Raw genomic sequence first — 19112 nt, 5'->3', positions numbered from 1 at the left:
TCTTTCTTTTCTTGTTTTGTCTGTGTTGCTTTTATAGCCGGAAATCATTAAAAACCCTTTTTGAGGAATAATTAGTAGTTTTAATTTCTCAATTAAATATGGGCTCTACTCAATCTCATTACATCTGTGTTGGGTGGTGGGAAGTAGCAATCACCCAGGGCACAATTAGGGCCCTGATGCATGTCCCCTTGTTCCTTCATCTCCGCACTTATGTAAAATTCTGTCCTATAATTGCAACTTAAAGTTATCAAAAGAAGTTCAGCCATGAAGAAAAACCACAGTGATTTGGACAGAAGATCTTTGCTTTTTCCTAACAGTGTGGTTCCATTCTGAAATAACTAAAGCATTTATGGCTAATACTCAACATCCTTCGCAATATTTTTTACCCACCAAGGGTGGGGGTGGAGGGAGGGGGAGGGATGGAAAATCACTGAGAACAGGGGGCAGAAGAATCAGAGAGGGAGTGATTCTGATACTCAGGGGTGAGAGAGTGCAGCCAGCAACAGATGGAGAAGGAAAGTTCTTGGTGTTCCTACCTGCTCCCATTGCTGCCCTGCTAGGTCCCGCTCCCTGCTCGATCCCGAGCGCCACAGCAGCCACTCTCCCCCCCACGCCCACCAGGCATGCACTAGTTTTCAAGGAAGCAGAGTTCCCCACTCCCAGTATTTCCATTGCAGGGCTGTAGCTCTGCCACAATATCTTAAAAGATCATTTTAAAAATACCTGGTTTTTTTGGTTTTAATTTTGAAAACCATATAAAAAAGAATCAATGAGGATTATGAGGTGGAGGGATCTCCAAGGTAAAAAGACATTGAGTTTTATGATATTATGCATGAAACAAGAACAACATCTAAGAACTAGCTAAACAAAGTAGCCTTTTAGTAAAGGCACATACAATTATTAAAGGGATTTTCTTACACAAATTATCTAGTTGTGTACTATATAAATATATTAACTATTTGGTCACTCTGGCACCGAGCCCTTCAAAATGCCAAAGTCATGCATCAAACATCTCTGTTCCTGGCTCTGAATATCAAAGTAAATGTTACATTTAAAAGCAGGCACTAATAAAAGAGAATAAATTGTACTGGGATTGGACAGTAAGTTGGACTGTGAAGGCAGTCATCTGTAGAAACCTTTTATGTCTATTCCACCACAGTCACCAACCAGTGGTTGGCCATATGAAAGGAAGCTTTCTCTGGTACTCACATTATAAAGTCATCTCTCATAAAATGTCCAGCTTGGCTCCTAAAGCCACTTCAAAACCTACTCTCAACTAGTGATGGATGAACCTCAATGGGTTCAGTTAATCATCCACTGTGATCCAAACTTTTTTGGACTTTCACTCATTTCATCCTTTCCTAATAGCCACCTCGCCCTTTTCCCTTTTGGTAGCCCCCATTCCTCCACAACCCACACTAAATACCATTTTTTTCCCCTGCAACATGCTCCTGTTTCCATGTACGACATACAATGAACCTCCACCTACTCCTCCATTTGTCCCTCACTCTCCTTTAGATATTTGTTGCAGGGATACAGTTGCCTCTGTGCTGGACCCCAGGAACTTGTACTTTTAACTATCACAAGGTCTGGCAAATCTTGGTGTGACTTAACCCAAACTGAACTATGAAAGACACAACGTAAGAGATTTTAAAGTTGAGGCAGCTAGGTTCTTCAACAGACCTTAAACAGTATTAAATAACATAATGGAGAGATCTGAGGGGGGTGCAGAGTTAGAGTCTGTTGGAGACTCTAGAGTTAGGGAGGAAAAATAACTAGAGGCCTGTGGGACAGTAAAGGAGCAGCAGAGGACGACTGAATTATAGTGTAGGGAGAAGTGAGTGAACCAATTCTTATTAGGTGATACTATTTTTTCAAGTAGCACTGACCAAAGAAATCCTTAGCTGAGGTAATACATTTATTAAGAACTGTGTATGGAGTTAATGAAATTTTTCAATTTTCTAAGTTAGCTTAAGGCAAGTAAATTTGTCACCTGCTGGTACAGTGTTGCAAATTAACACAATAGATTGCCATTGTGCAAAGGACAGTGCCTTCTGGACTGACAATCCATTAACACAATGGATTGCCAGTGCAGAAGGCACTGTCTTCTCTAGAGCAAACAGTACCTTTAGAAAAAGACAGTTACCTTTTCCGTAACTGGTGTTCTTTGAGATGTTGCTCATGTCTATTCCACAATAGGTGTGCGTGCTCGCCACGTGCAGCAGTGCCGGAAGTTTTTCCCCGAGCAATACCCTTAGGGGGGAGCGCCCCCCCCCCCCGACCCCTGGAGCTGCACCTGCCTGGCACGGTATAAGGGGGGCTGCGCTCCCCCAACCCTCAGTTCCTTCTTGCCAGACAACTCCGACAAAGGGGAAGGAAGGTGGAATGTGGAATAGACATGAACAACACATCTCGAAGAACACCAGTTATGGAAAAGGTAATGGTCTTTTCTTCTTTGAGTGATTGCTCATGTGTATTCCACAATAGGTGATTCCAAGCTATATCTGTTGGAGGTGGGTAGGAGTTCACAAGTTCTCGGGACGGTATACTGCCCTGCCGAACCTGGCATCATCCCTGGCCTGAGAGATGACCGCATAGTGCGAGGTGAACGTGTGAACCGAAGACCACATGGCAGCCCTACAAATGTCCTGGATGGGGGACATGGGCCACGAAGGCAGCCGACGAGGCCTGCGCCCAAGTCGAGTGTGCCCTCACAATGGGCGACGGGGGAACCCCTGCCAGCTCATAACAGGAATGGATGCATGAAGTAATCCACTTAGAAAGCCACTGAGCGGCAATCGGCTGACCCTTTGTGCGCTCAGCCAAGGCGACAAACAGTTGCGAAGATTTTCTGAATGGCTTGGTCCACTTGAGGTAGAAAGCCAGAGCTTGCCTCATGTTGAGCGTGTGGAGACAGCATTCCTCACTAGTCACATGAGGCTTGGGGCAGAGGACTGGCAGAAAAACATCCTAACCCATGTGGTAGGCGGAGACCACCTTCGGGAGGAACGCGGGGTGTGGGAGGAGCTGGACCCTGTCCTTATGAAAAACCATATACGGTGGTTCACAGGTTAGGTCCCTGAGCTCCAAGACCCGCCTGGCCGACGTGACACCTACCAGGAAGGCCACCTTCCACGAGAAGTGAGACCAGAAACACGTGGCCAGTGGTTCAAACGGGGCCCCCGTGAGACGAGCCAGCACCAGGTTTCGGTCCCCACTGTGGAACCAGAGGCTTGGAATATGGGTAGAGATGGTCCAGATCCTTAAGGAAGCGGCCATAGCATGGGAAAACACCGTGTGCCCTTGCACCGGGGGATGAAAGGCTGATATGGCCGCCAAGTGTACCCTGACTGACGAGGGAGCCAGTCCCTGGGCCCTCAGGTGGAGGAGGTAATCAACGATAAGCTGGATCGGGGCGGCCGTTGGGGAAACACCCTGGCCTGCTGCCCACCTTGAAAACCGAGACCACTTCACCACATAGGAAGCGGCAAGTGGAGGGCCGTTTACTTTTGAGGAGGACGTGCTGAACCTGTTCCGAGCATGGCCTTTCCTCGCCACCTAGCCACTGAGCAGCCACGCCATGAGGTGAAGCGTTGCTCGGTTGGGATGAAGGAGGCGGCCCTGGTCCTGAGAGAGCAGGTCTGGACGGAGTGGTACTGCCATGGCGGAGCTACCACCAGCCCCAAGAAGGTCCCGTACCAGTGCTGCCACGCCAGGGCAACAAGGAGAACCCTGGCTTTGTCCGTCTTTATTTTCTCCAGGGCCTTGCTGATCAGTGGAAACAGGGGAAAGGCAGAGAGGAGCTGGCCTGACCAGGACAGGGTAAAGACATTGGAGATAGCACCCCTCCCTAGGCCTCCCCGTAGCAGAACCAGGGGCATCATCGGTTCTGCCTGGTAGCAAATAGGTCCACCTGGGGAGTGCCCCACCTTCGGAAAAGCTGGTGAGCCACTTCCAGGTGTAGAGACCACTCGTGCTGAAAGGAAAAATTCCTGCTCAAGCGATCCGCCCTGACATTCCGGGCGCCCAGCAGTTGGAAGGCTTTTAGGTAGATGTCATGGGTTATACAGAAGTCCCACAGACTGAGTGCTTCGTGGCAGAGGGCAGAGGATCAGGCCCCACCTTGCCTGTAGATATAGAACATCGAAGCCATGTTGTTCGTGAGGACCCTGACTACCTAGTTCTCCAGTTGCGAGTAGAAGGCCATACACGCCAGTTACTCTGCCCTGAGTTCCTTGATGTTTATATGAAGGGATAGGTCTTGTAGATACCACAGGCCTTGGGTCTGAAAGTTCGGCACCCAACCCCGGTCCGACGCGTCGGACACCAGCTCCAACGAATGGGACCCCTTGGACTTAAACTCTTAAACTCTTTCTTATCGCGCTCCTGAAGGAGTCCTCAAACTTGGGAAGGGATTCCCAGAGGTTAAACTTGCAGCGACCCAGGAGAGCCTGATGGTTTGCTACTCGTAGCTGAAAGCTTGATGACGAATAAACTTTTCCCCCGAAAGTATCCAGCCTCCGAGAGTCTTTGTTCTTGGGGGTCGCGGCTGGTTGCCTCTGCCGCTTCCTGTGGTTGACTGACTCGACCACCAAGGAGTTGGGCGCCGGGTGGGTATACAGATACTCATGTCCCTTCGTGGGTACAAAGTACTTGCGCTCTGCCTTTTTAGAAATGGGAGCCAACGAGGCTGGTGTTTGTCACAGGGCATTTGAAATTCTTGCCACCCCTTCATGCCTGGTGCTGAAGGGGACAGCATATTGAACAGGGAGTCTGAGGGCTCTTCCATCTCCTCAGCCTGGAGGTGGAGGCTTGCTGCCACCCTATGTAGGAGGTCTTGGTGAACCCAGTAATCCTCCTGCGGGACAGGGGGGGCGGGGCCGCAATCAGCTCCTTCGGACAAGGCAAGGCCGGTGCAGTGCTTTGGGTGTCGTCCGGCACTGGAGGATCCACCACCTGATCAGACTCCGGGCACGGTACCGAGGACACAGGTTCCACCAACCTTTTTTCTGGTGGTCTAAAGGTGGACGCTGACGGTGCTTCCGAGGCCCAGGCCACCAAGCGAGCCTCCACCGGGGGGCTGCACCGTAGGCCACAGTGCCCACTGGTACCACTGGGCCAGCCACGATGCTTGGTGCCATTGCGCTTGCTGAGGCACCATCAGGGCCGGCTGATCAGGCTGGCTAGCTTGGCCTGTAGACGGGCAGCTGTGAGGGGAGGCCTGGCTGGCAATGATCTGCTGGTGCCTCTGGACCGGGAGTATCGGTGGTGCCAAGATCTACGTTGGCCACGGGACCGCGATCTCGACAGAGAGGAGTGGCACCAACCGTAGTAGCTGCTCTGCAAACGGCCTCAAAGGGCAGACCCATGTCGGCCACACGCCGGCAATCGACACCCTGGGCTACAGTGCCTTGGCGGAGACTTGGAACGGGAGTCCGAGCGGGAACGGCGTCGATGATCGTGCCATGACTGACTTCGGTATCTCCTGCAAGACGAGGATCGTTGGCGACATCTGCCACGGTCCCGTCGGTATTCGCTTCGCGAAGACGAGCGGTGCCAGGAGTCCCAGTCAGACGGCACCCATCCGGACAGTCTGGCTGGCATCAAGGGCGATCCACATGGACTGAGCCCTGGACGGTGAGCGGTGTTGGGAACGTTCCCCCGACCAAGACCGGTACCAGGCCAGTGGCGACTGCAGTGATCCCAGCGGCAGCTTGCCTCTGGAGCGTGGGGCCGACATCGGCGGACCTCTGGGCACTGGCACGGACATGACGTCCCTGGCTGACTGGAGGTCTTTGGGCGTAGATGGCATCCAGATATCCGGAGAGGCCTGCTCCAAAGGGGCCAGGCTACTCCACTCAACGTTAGTCGGAGGCCTAGGGCCTGATGGGAGTCGAGGACTACCCGACATGGGCCTAGCCTCTGTCCCAGACTTCCCTCAGTGCCGTTGCAAAGAGGGAGTCTTTCCGGTCCTCTTGGCATGCCCCATGGACGGGGAGCGGTGCTGACTGGACGATGGTACCGGAGGGTCTCCATGTACCAACGCTGCGGTGCGGGGTACCAGTTCGGAGCAGTGTGCTGGGGTTGGAGCCAACGCCAATTCCATCAGGATGGCCTGGAGCCTAATGTCCCTTTATTTTTTGGTCCGGAGCTTGAAAGACTTGCAGATCTTGCACCTTTCGCTGATATGGGTTTCTCCCAAGCAGCACAGACAAGCAGCACACCCCCCGCGTGTGGGTCACTTCTTGGCATAGAGCGCCTACAAGAGCCACTTGACTTAAAGCCTGTGGTGCGGGGTATGCCCCGGCCAGGGCTCAATGATTAACTAAACTACCTGAATTAGCTAACTGACTTCAGGTTACTACTGAACAAATGAAGAGTTCTGGGGACGAGCTGCAGCAAAGCTGGAGCTAAGCAGTTCCGACGCACCATCACTGGCGGCAAGAAGGAACGGAGGATGGGGGGACAGCGCAGCTCCCCTTATACCGCGCCAGGCAGGCGCTGCTCCAGGGGTGGCAAGGGGGCACTCCCCCTACGGGTACTGCTAGGGGAAAAATTTCCGGCACCAGTGCACGTGGCAAGCATGCACACCTATTATGGAATACACATGAGCAATCACTCAAAGAAGAACTGGAGTGCATGCACGTAACCGTAATCCAAACATACTTTAAAATATTCCAGTGAAGTAGGGGTTTTTCATTAATGTAACACATGACTTTCACATTCATAGAGCCTGAGAAGGAGAAACTAGGGTTGTCCTATTTCTACTCTCATTGCCACAATAATGCTTTCAATATTCTGCAGATGGATAAAATGATTAGCCTTCTGCTCTAAGTAAAGATAGAACTTACTTTTCAAAACTACAAGTTCATTAAAATGAAACTGCTAGTTATATTGCAGGAAACTGTCTTTGGAGAGGGTTATTTTCTTTTAAGATTGCAATTTCTTCCAAGTATCTCAGCAATTTCATGAGTAGTTTAAACTTTTACATCACTAAAAAGAGCGTGATGGAAGCAAGCTCTCAGATTATGTGTAAAAACTGAATAGTGGAAAAAATGTATTAGCAAGAGAATGAAAGTAAACTCACCACTTGCATAGGAACGGCTGTCATCCTCACACAATTTATGCAGCTGCTGGTATTCTTCTTGGGCTAGCTCAAAACGCTGCTGTTTAATTTGGTAAATCTCTTTCTTGGCATTAAGTGCCTCCTGGGCAACAATTAAATATTCCTTTAACATGCGTTCCTGTTCTCTTCGCCACTGCTCTCTTGGGTCCTCAATTTGTGTGAGCTCTGAGGAGAAAAACTTAAGTCCTGTTACTCCACTAATTACAAGTACTTTCTCAATGTCATTTCTCAATACCTACACTGATAGTTCATGACCACAGGAAATGTGCTCAAAGAATCCAGGTGAAGTCTGTCTCTAAACCATCTAGTATACTCAATTCAACACGAAGTTCAACATCACTCCAGCAAAGAGAGAAAAAAGTGACTGCACTGTCACTTATATTTGAGTCTTTTATTCTTAGAGATGAGGTTAAAAAGAAAACTAATTTTTCAGCCCTAAATGATCTTACTCAGTCAACTTGTTTTAAGATGACAAATTAGACCATTCTGATGGCCTAACCACAATACAACCCACAGACAAGTAAGAGAGCCAAATCAATATCCCAAGCCTTAACTCAGTGGGTGGTAGGAACAGTTCAGAGATTTCACATTTAGCCTCCAGAAAGGTGCAAGAGAAACACAACATCCTGAAAGGTTATTTATGTTATCTTTATGCCTGCACGGTCAAACAGTGAACAATGAAGTTAGCTACCAAGATTAGTGTTTTGGGTCCAGATTCAGGAAATCACTTTAACACATGCTTAATTTTAACTTTCTTCTATCCTAACAGTCATAACAAGATCCTTGATGTTCTCATCACTACCCTTTAAACGTTTGAGAACAGCTAACGTTTACAGTCACAGACTGAAAAGTAAAGCTTGTTTCTAGTATCAAGAAACTCTTTCAAATATATGTTTATAGTATAAAAAAGTTTTCAATATGTTATGTTCCTGCAAACACTTCGGTGGCCCACAAATTCAAAAAATAGAACAAAAAAACCCTGAAAAAACAGATTTTTCTGGGGTGTCTGGGAAGAGAAGTTTTACATCATCCTGCCTGTGCAGAGTCCGCTGCATATGCGAATGCCAGCCTCCTATGGCTGTGTTTACAAAAATCAGATGCATAAATCACCATTACTGCAGCTCCACTGTTGGTAGTAATTGTGCAACCTGTAATACAGCCAGGGGGCATGCATCTTACCATCATACTTCAGAACAGGGTTCGTCAGTATGGTAGTAAAAATGCTTATACCTTATCTGCATTGCTGTTCCATTGCCACCACATAAATCAATCTTTATGGTTCAAGTTATATCATTATCTTAATATGCACAAGCGCAGTAAATAGTTGTCAAAATCCTTTAGTCCTTTTTAAAAAAACTTTAGCCACAGTAAACCCCGCAGTAGGGTATTCCACAGGTTAACTATACCATAGGAAGTATTTCTGTTATGAGTTCCAAATGTACTAATAAAGCGATTTTTGAAACATCACACCACAGGCTATTTTGAGGAATGTAGAATAAGCCATAAGACAGATACTCAATACAAGCAAAGAAGATATTTTCAGTTAATTTTCCCCCCTAAAAACTCTGATTTTGCTGTTGCTATGATAGGAAAGGGGAAAGACAACTCTTTTGTTGGTACTAATAATAGGACTTAAAGCTATTTAAATATTTCTGTTTGTGCTGTGAAATCAGAGACTATAGTGATTGAGCCCCCAAAAATAAAAACTGCATACAAGCAGCTCTGTTGGTTGCAAAGCATTTGAAAAGTAATCGCCTAAACAAACAAGATTTTCAGGAATTAAAGAAGTGAAAATATTTAAAGTGGTTTAGAACTATGATTCCCCAATAAATGGCTCTTCACAATGTTCCAATTCTAATCCCAGGTAACAGGAAAGGTTAAAATGCATCAAACATAGCCCTTGAGAATAGGAGTCTGTACATTTTGAGGCACTGCAAAACCTCCTAAGTGACCAAAAATCTTCATCATCATCTTGTATTCCATGCAAAAAGAGCAACACTTCCTATTAAGTACAACACTGACAGTCTTCTGTGGAACACTGCACTGTACTCTGGCCTGGAATAAGTGTATGGAGCACAGACTGTACCAGTTACCATAGAGAAACTGAAACTGAAGGTGTTTTAGATTTGGATAGCTACTAATTTAGTTTCTTTAGAGCTGACTGAAATTTCTATAGTCATTCAAGCATAGCCCTGGCTAGCCAAGAACATGGAATATGTTATTCCCAAAACTGGGAAATGTGCAACTGGTTAAAGGAGACTTCAAAGGCTCTGAAAACTCAGAGGAGGAGGGGAAAGGAATTCTGTGGTTGGCAGCCACAGAAGCTTCTTAAGAAATGGTTGGATAGGCTCCAACACTAGCTCACCGAGGGTGTCAACCAAGTCCAGAATTAACAGGACAAGATGGAGATCAGGGCTGGCTCTGAAGGTAGCTCTGTGATTTACAGAGGATTGCTTTTCCTCTTGGGTTTCCTAATGTAAATGGAAAGTCATTGACCAGAATCCTTTACATCACAGCCCAGCTTGTGTTCCTCTTTCTTGAATAAAGCTATCAAGACAGGAGGCTTACAAGAGTGATATGCACTGCTGCTCTGTTTTGAAGAGTGGAAGGAAAGAAAGGATTTGGGTGTACATAGCTTGGGAGGTTTCTACAATGTGTGGACTTTAAAAAGCACTGATTTGAAACCTCTCTTGCATTTTCTCCCAACATTTCTGTAACTATTACATTAATTTCTGCCACGGTGTCTACTGATACACTAAGCTCTAGCTGCTGGAGAGGGCGTATAACCAGGCCATCGGGAAAGAAGAATGGAAAAAAGCCTAATCAAGGAGTGATCCTGTTCTCCTACTGGATACTGTTACCTGATAGCTACTGTGGCAAATATTTTAGGTAGATTCAGAACCCCCAGAGTAAGAGATTCTTTCCACTAGAACCTCTCCTTGATTCTTATACCATCAATGCATTCACCTGTCATTGCATCCCCAATGGTTACTGAATAATGCCCCCATAAATTCTACCCCTGCATTAGGATCAAGCTTAAAAAATTGAAACAAAAAAATAACAGATCTTTGTACCACAGCATGGAGAATTTAGCTCCTAACAAAAGAATCCTATTAATTGGATGCTTTATTAGCCTTTTTAGCCACAGCATCCCAATGGGATGTTGTGTTTAGTTCATTATCTACCATACCGGTAAGTCCTTTACAAAGTAAAGAAACCTGGGACAATATTCAGAATTATTGACACTGTGTTTATATGTACAGTGTGTGTGTTTCTATGGTGTTCTATTACAGTCTGAGATAAAGCTCTATCTTCTATAAAAGTTGTCCTGACAGCTCAAATAAAAATTATATGAGCAATATTCTTAACAGGAAGTACCTTAAGAATTACACAAGCACCTGCACTATGATTTTTCAATGGATCTTGAAATACTCACTAGGTTATTTATGCTTCCAGTGACTGCATTAAAATCTCTTTAAAGGTTTTTGTTCTTAGAGGGAAGAAATGTCTGTGTATGGATCTTTCACACACCAAAATCAGGTGAAAAATGTTTTTGTGAAAACCACAAAAATATGCAGAGCAGTTCAGAAACTGGTATAACACCTGAAACTATTAGTTTAAATTAACTAGATTCCGAAGAGATGGTTGAAATTGGTTTTGCAGAGAGCGCTATTTACCACTGATGTTACTGCTGCTACCGTACCTTTCCTCTTTTCTTACCAGCTAGTTGCCAATTCGCACAATTCTGAAAGCATTCGTTCATTAGTGATAAGCAGCTTAATGATGGCAGCACAATAGTACCAGTGGCAATAATATACAGCTATAAAGATAAGATATATACTTTAAAAAGTATAATTGGCAAATGTGCTAGACAGTGGTTATATGAAGCTCAGCAACAGCCCAACAGCAACAGTGCGTAATGTATATATCCAGTAGTAGTTCTAAGCCCACTGATTTGCTATGTGGAAGCATAAAATATGCAACGCGTAGGACAGGATGAGATTGCTAATTTAAATAAAAAAGATATAATAAATATATCAATCAATAATCTTAAAATTATGCTAAATAGCTGCTACAATGAAAAACACCACACACTTACTCTCAGCCTGTTTTGGGCGTTGTGGGTTCTTTTGTAAGGGAGCAAACTATGGACTACTGGAAATGTATACAACACACACAAAATGCAGTCTGAAAATGCTGACACTTCACCAGCATTAGCATTTGTATCACTTTTTGACATGCCCCTTCGATACTCTTTTGTCAAAACGAGAACCTGAAGTACTGATTAGGAATACATCTACCCTGGAAATTCTTGCTGAATATAAATATTAAAATGAAATTATAAACTTGACTTATTTCAAAAATGGCTGTTTAGATAACCCTTTGCATTACATCACAACAGTAATAATGATTTTACATACAACCATTTTTCATCCATAGGTCTTAAAGCACCTTACAAAAGGAGGGCATTATTGCCATTTGACATATGAAACACTGCAAGAAGTAACTTGCCCAGGACTTCTCACAGTAGCTGGAAGTTGAATAAATGTCATCTTAATCACTCTTGGTTCAACTATAGATATCAGCTTGTGAATGTTCATAAAACCAATTCCACTTCTACTCACGATTTATATGGTCCATGTAATAAATTCCAATCTGTTGATCATAAACAGTTTCCCATCCTAAAGGAAGTTCATCGCCAACACAGTCAGCAAATGTTAATGGCTTTGTAATCCTGTAAAAATATAAATAATGAAAATAAACTCAAAAGATGCATAGTTTACTATGCAATTAATGCTATTTAGTATGTGCTTTGACTATATCAAACCTCTGATTTGACCAAGATTAAATAGTTATAACACTTGGGTATGCAATAGTAATTTTAAGTAAATGAAAACTAAAATGTACAAAGAAAATGAACATTTAATTTAGAAAGTACGCTGACAGCTACTCCCAAAACAGGTGAGACAGCTTCTCCCTTGAAGTTCTGTGTTTAACTATTTAATTATGATGGTATGCAGTCCTGCCAGTTCCCCCCCACCCCCATACTGCAGTAACAATGTGAGAACAGAGCTGGAATTCATTGCTGTTCACATTTATTGGAAACTTTATAGCATCCAAGTTTTTAGACTGTCAAAGCAGTACAATTTGCTATCCATAGCAGCTCAAATGTAAAAGAAAAAGTATCTTTTTCAACTGCCAATGCACAACTGTTCAAGAAATTCTATTATCTTAGGCCAACATAAATTACCCTGCTCTGCCTGGAAATAGGCAATCACAATAGGTTTGTGAAGCATTTTGATATTCCTAGAATGAAGGATACACACAAGTATCAGTGGCAAAATTACTAACTGAGTATTTTGAATATCATACTACTTCTGCAGCAACTGCTCGACAAACTAATACGCAAGTGATAACATTCAATAGAGTACTGGTAAATAGTCATTCTTCCTACTATTCACTGCACCAGAGCTTCTTGACCTTTTTCTTTCTAACACCTCCACCCCCCAAATTTGCTATAAAACTCCACAGCCCAGCTGTGCCACAACCGTTTTTCTACATATAAAAGCCAGGGATGGCATTAAGGGGCAGCAAGCAGGGCAACTGCCCGGGGCCCCACGCCAAAAGGGGCACCACAAAGCTAAGTTGCTCCGGCTTCAGCCCTGGGTGGTGGGGCTCAGGGCTGCAGTCTTGTGCGACGGGGCTCTGGCTTTCTGCCCTGTACCCTAGCAATTCTAATGCCAGCCATGCTTGGTGGACCCCCTGAAACCTTTTCATGGCCCTTGGTTGAGTACCACTGCATCATGGATTCAACATTTGCATTGCTCTGGAACATCAAAACTACCAAGAATTTAAGAAAACCAATACAAAGGCAAAAGTAACCCAGACAGAACCAAGGGTGTAGATTTTTATCCAGTTTGACTTCCCACAGCATCATTCCAGCAGTTGCTGAAACCCTCACACAATGTATTCCCTAATAGTTTCTAAATGGCTCAAATAAAAAAAAATATAACTAGCTATGTAATCAACTCAGTCACAAAAGTAAAGTTAATTTTATAAAGATAAACATTAACTAAATATTCACAATACAAACATTAGTTAAATATAAACAATATAAATATAAACAATTCCAATATAATATAAGTGATCCATAGAATCACAGACTACCATGATTGGAAGGGACCTTAGGAAATCATCTATTCCAACCCCCTGCTCAAAGCAGGACCAATCCCCAATTTTTTGCCCCAGATCCCTAAATGGCCCCCTCAAGGATTGAACTCACAACCCTGGGTTTAGCAGGTCAATGCTCAAACCACTGACCTATCCCTCCCCTGATATCCGTATCACCACATACAGCCTAAAATCAGCTTCCAAATTTCTGCACAAATGTGCAATATCTGAATACAGTCTCCTATAAAAGATCAGAATTTGGACAACATTTATAAATGCATACATTTTATGGCCAGCAGGAATCCTAATGGTCATCAGTCTGACCTTCCATATAACACAGATCATTGAACTTCCTCCAGTAGTTCCTGCAAAAACTCTTATCTTTTCAAAAAAGACAGCCTTCTCAGTTTAAAGACTTCAGTTGACGGATTATCTACCACATCCATTGGTGAGTTGTTCCAATGGCTCATTACCCTGAGCCATGATAAAAAATAAATAAATAAAAATGATAAAAAATGTAAGCCTTAGTTATCGTTTCAATTTAATTAGCTTCAACTTTGAAAAGTCCAATACTGAATCTTTTTAAGCCTTTGTACATTGGATTTAAAAGCCCTGAAATTTCAGATATAGTCTCTCAGTGTTAATACAAACTTACCAACTTGTCTCTTAACCTTTGCTTCATGAAACAATCTACTTAGTTTATTAAGTCTCTCACTGGAAGGTGTATTCTCCAGACCTCAAACCAGTCTTGGCTCTTTTTTGTACCCTCTTCAGTTTTTCAGGACCATCTTTGAAGTACTGATACCAAAATTGGCCAGAGCATTCCAGTAGTGGTTTCACCAATGCCATATATAAAAGTAATATCAATTCAGTATTCCTACTCAATGTTCCTTTGAGCATCCAAAGTGATCTTTATCCCTTTTAGCCATCACATCACACTGGCAGCTCATGTTTGTTTCGTTATCTACCATGACCGCCTACGTTCTTTTCAGAATAAAGAAACTAGACTTATTGTTAACTGTCCCCAAGGCGGCCTGCAAGACATTGCTTATCTTTTTACATAAAAACAGTGAAATCTTTCATAATTTCCAAAACCTTTAGGCCCGATGTCAACTTTACAAATACAAATGGGAAAATATAATGACTCTATAGTAGTGTCTGGGTCTTGCTCTCCTCAAACCCTCTCTCAACTTAAAAAAAAAAAAAAAAAAAAGTATTTTTCACACTTTTATAGCAGCACTCTGCATTATACAATACTTCTATGTGAAAGTGTTCCACTCATTTTCAAAATGCAGGGAATATAATACATTATCATGTTTGTAAACATAATGGGAAACAAACTAATTTGGGCAATATTCAAAACAATATTAACAAAATCCTAGTTTGTTCTCCTACTTACCATATACTTGTGGTCTAGATGTTTCCCAGAGACACTGATTATTTCTTCTGAACAACAGATAGAAGATATGCACACACAAAAAAACCCCAAAAGTTTTGTTTTAGTACCAAACGAGGTTTTGGTTTGAAGGAGATAGGAAAATTATGACTGATCCAATTAAAAAGCCACTGCATAGTTAAATTTATTGAACACAAAATAAAGTAGCAAAGAAAGATTTCACAAGAGGATTCATTTTCTAACCAAGAAGGGGTGCACATCAAGCACATGTAGAATGTTCTTAAATTACACCCAACTTCACTACAGATGCAAGAGGAACACTTTCTGTTGCTCAGACGTGTTCATCGATGTCACATGCAGAAGGCGTGGAAAGTGTGCCACTCAAAACTATCTATATACTTATAAGACTCTCATTATCGCATCTGAAAGTTAAAAGGTTGTGTCTATACTAACACTTCTCTCACCTTTGGTCTTGAAGCAGTGCATCTGTGTTGCCAGTGCTAACCTTAGTGGAAGTGCTAGCGAAGAGAGCATGAAAAGCCGCTGCCATTTCCACGCTAGCACTTTCACCATCACTACCACAGGTGGCGCAGCACCAGCGGTGAAACCACACTGGGATAGATCCCAAAAATTCCATACATAGGCACATGCACGCAAACTGAACAATGATATTTACTTATCTCCCACGATTATTTTAAGCATTTTTCAATGCCTGTAGAGTGCTTTAAAACTGTGACTTACTTTGGAAGTACAAGAGAGTAATTCATAGTCACAATCGCATACAATCGTGCGGTTTTGAATGTGCCTAGTACAAGAGTTAGTGAACCGTATGATCAGTGCAATCATGTCCTTTTGTTTTTAAAGATAAAAATGTTAAATTAGGTTTGATAAAATTTTGCAGATTAAAGAATATTTTCAACAGTCTGCTAAAATGAATGTTATGATAGCATTACGAGGTATTGTACACAATACTTACCCAACAGGAAACCCAAACAATTGGGAATAAAAATAGGAAGTTTTATGAACTTTAGGAGCTACAGAAATATATTTAGACTAAGTGATTAGAGTTTACTAATGCTACATGATTTGAGATTTGAAATCTAGTAAAATAAGGGAGGAATTTTACAGATTAGAGCTATTGTTACAGTTACACTAACAATTAGAGTATTGTTACAGTAAAATTTTCTCTAGCACTACATATACAGTACACCTACCTTAAAATTTTCCATTACTGACAACTTGTATGATACTTCGTGTAGAACTGTCCATTTGAACCAAAAGCTGCAGTCATTGAGAAGAAGCTTTATTATAGAACAGCATAAGTGTTCTTCCAGGACTTTGTCTAGTAGTTATGCAGGCAAAATACTGCCACGTTAGTTCTAATTTCTCTGGACTTCTGTTACAATATTAAAAATACAAGAGAAGGCATAGCAATTGATTTACCTCTGATGATTTTGTTCTAGACACCACCGTGTTTACAATTACTCAAGATAGTCTAGACATTGGTTCCTACCTAAACTGCCACATTATCAACAAGATTTTCTTTGGAATGGATAGTGAGGCATGCTTGCCCATCACACATACACATCCCTTATTCATAAGCAAAACCTACATATGCAGTATTCTGCCTTTGCATGCCATAAGAACCTTAATCCAGCATCCTTAATGATCCCACCTCTCTCACTTAAACTTCTAGAACATAAACAATATTAACTTTCTGGGAACAGACAGAGCAAAAGTGAACAGTAAAGAAAGGGAATTAAGTAGATGCAACAGGTTTTATATCATTTTCCAAAAACCTGTTTAAACTGTGGAATGATAGTTTGTGTATCCAAAGGAAACCTTAGATCTGTTAAGAATTCATGTCAGCATTCTAAAAAGAAAAAATGGAAATAGAAACAATGATCCCACAGTCAACAACTCAGTTATTTAAGTCAAGTTTTTACTAAAGAATTGTCTCTATTCGAAATTGTACAAATTTAATTTTAATTCAGTTTAAAACTGATTTCCTTAAGCCAGTACAAAACAGAGTGGGTGTTCTTCATTTGATTTAAATCAAATTTATATTAATGTATCTTATTGATTCCTTATTTAATTAAGCTAAATCAAAATAAGCAAGGTTTAAATCAGATTAAGGTGTTTACACTGTGTTCGCACAGGTCTAAAGTTACACCTTGAGCTAAACTGGTACAATTCTGAACATAGACGAAGTCTAGAAAAATGTTTTTTCTGCTAGGCAAACTACAGGCTCCCATAATAATAAAATGTAAAATTATAGAACAGTAACATACAAACAGACACTGCTGCAGCAGGTCAGCCAAAAAATATATCAGGAGACTACTGAAATTAAACGTCCTCTGGAAGTATCACACCCCTTTCTTTGATTAATTCAACGGCTACAAAAAAATAGTAGAGGTCTCCTTTCCTGTTTCTATATAAGGAACTGTACTTGGAATGTGTACATCTGTAAAAACACTTTAAGATCATCAAAATTAGGAGCTAGGCAGCAACAGACCAAGAGCACTCATTTTTTTACCTTAAAAAGGAATTCAATAGGTTCTTGTCTGAAGTCACAAGTGAAAACAACCTTTGGTGGTCTTATTCTATTCCCTCATCTGTTCACAGTATAAAACCAAAACATAATATAGCACAATTCACTCTCTCTGCATATGAAAACACTAGTACTTGAAGAACAGGGGTAACTGAAATACTGAGATGTGCTGAAAGAACTATTGGATGAAACTTTCATAGATTCAGAGAGTTTAAGGCCAGAAGGGATCATTTATTCCTGTTTATCACAGGCCATTACATTTCACCCATTTCCTTCGTATTAAGCCAAATAATTTGTTTGGCTACAGCATATCTTCCAGAAAGGCATCTAAATAGTGATTAGAGATGGAGAATCCACCACTTCCCTTAGTAGTTTTTTGGCAATGATTAATCACCCTCACTGTTAAAAATGTGTTGCTTGTTTCTAATTTGAATTTGTCTGCCTTCAACTTCCAGCCACTGGTTCTTGTTATCCCTTTTTTCCACTAGTTTAAAGAACTTGTACAGTGCCTGACTGCTCTACTTGGATCAGACCAATGGTATTCATCCTTCATGTTGATGAGAACAAAATTCATTCCAGTTGCAAGGAAAAGCCAACTAAATAACGCCTGTTGTGCACAACCTGAGACCTGTTTAGTGCTCACTAAAAGACACAGACTCCACTGTGGCCCCTTGACTCAAGTCCTCTAACATTCTAAAATGAGCACATGAAAAAGTACTTGGTAGGTTCCATGTAAACTTTTATTAAAGACCGCCAGATTAAGTTTCAAACCAGTGATACGGTGAGATCACTCCACACTGGCTTTTTCTGTCTCTCTTATCATCTGTGGTGTACAAGCTAAAAGGGTAAATTTTAAAATGGTACATTTTTATATAAAAAGGATTTGGTCTCTCATCTAGGGACCATACTTCACAGTAGTCAATGAACTGCCACAACAGTAGTCTACCAGTATTTTTGCCATTATTCATACCATGATTCAAATCAAGATTAAGCTATTTCCTCAGCTCTTTGATTTAACTTTACCTTTTCCAAAAGTAATACCAATCTTCTGACATCACAGCCATTTTTGGCTATGCAACCCTTCAAAGGTTTAAATTTTGAAGCACATTACAAAGCTTCCGGAATCTGAATCCCCTTGGTTTAAAAATAGAAAGATATCTTGAAGAACCATGATATTTTGTTTTGGGGGATTTTTTCCCCACCTAAATTGTTTTGAGTAAAAACATTTTTTTTAAAAGACAGTCTTGTATGCACGTGCAATAAAGCAGATAAAAATATTCCTATAATGCCTAGCTTTACTAAATATTTACTCTGCCAATTTAAAAGCCAAATTATAAGAACAGTCCAATTACAAGATTCGAGACTTGACATGAACATGAGACAGTGTTGCCACCTGATTAGATTCTGATTGAATCAGAATGGATTGCTTCCCATCCTCAAATTGTTTAGTTTACATTATCATCTGTTGTAGATGCATAAGAGGCGCTCCTCTGGATAATGTAAATGCTTCTAAATATAGTTCAACATCTTTGCAAAAGTAGTTCCCAAAAAAGTATTAGCTCGGGGGGCGGGGGGGGGGGAAAGAATCACAGTATTTTAGGTGAATACGCAACATTTTAGCCCAAACTTTAACACCCTTTATAATAGAATCCTGTTTTTTCGTTTTAAAAAGGTGGAAATCCCCTCTTGGGATAAAAACAACACAACACAAAAAACTCAAAGGACCTTTGTATAATAAGAAAACCTTTATGGGTGCATAACAAGTGACAACTACATGCCCCTCCTGCTCCTGCTCCTTCAAAGAGGGCTGAAAGCAGTTTGGTTGTTAGTACAGACACCCGGTACAACCAGTGATGAGCTGCCAAAAG

At 42.1% G+C, this 19112-nt stretch overlaps 1 protein-coding gene across 4 annotated transcripts in view; it reads right to left on the bottom strand.

The window, feature by feature from the left end:
• The window catches only part of WWC3 (WWC family member 3), a 170557-nt gene that overhangs the window by 112788 nt on the left and 38657 nt on the right, over positions 1-19112 (bottom strand). For all 4 annotated transcript variants that reach the window (XM_074966515.1, XM_074966528.1, XM_074966521.1 and 1 more), the window contains exons 2-3: positions 11752-11861; positions 7088-7291 (exon numbers count right to left, since the gene is read on the bottom strand). In XM_074966515.1, the coding sequence (XP_074822616.1) occupies positions 7088-7291; positions 11752-11861 (314 nt within the window). The remainder of the gene's footprint in view (positions 1-7087; positions 7292-11751; positions 11862-19112) is intronic.

Source organism: Natator depressus, chromosome 1 (genome assembly GCF_965152275.1).
Source record: "Natator depressus isolate rNatDep1 chromosome 1, rNatDep2.hap1, whole genome shotgun sequence".
NCBI lineage: Eukaryota > Metazoa > Chordata > Testudines > Cheloniidae > Natator > Natator depressus.
The sequence above is the reverse complement of the archived record's forward strand: the minus strand, read 5'-3'. Positions and strand labels throughout refer to the sequence as shown.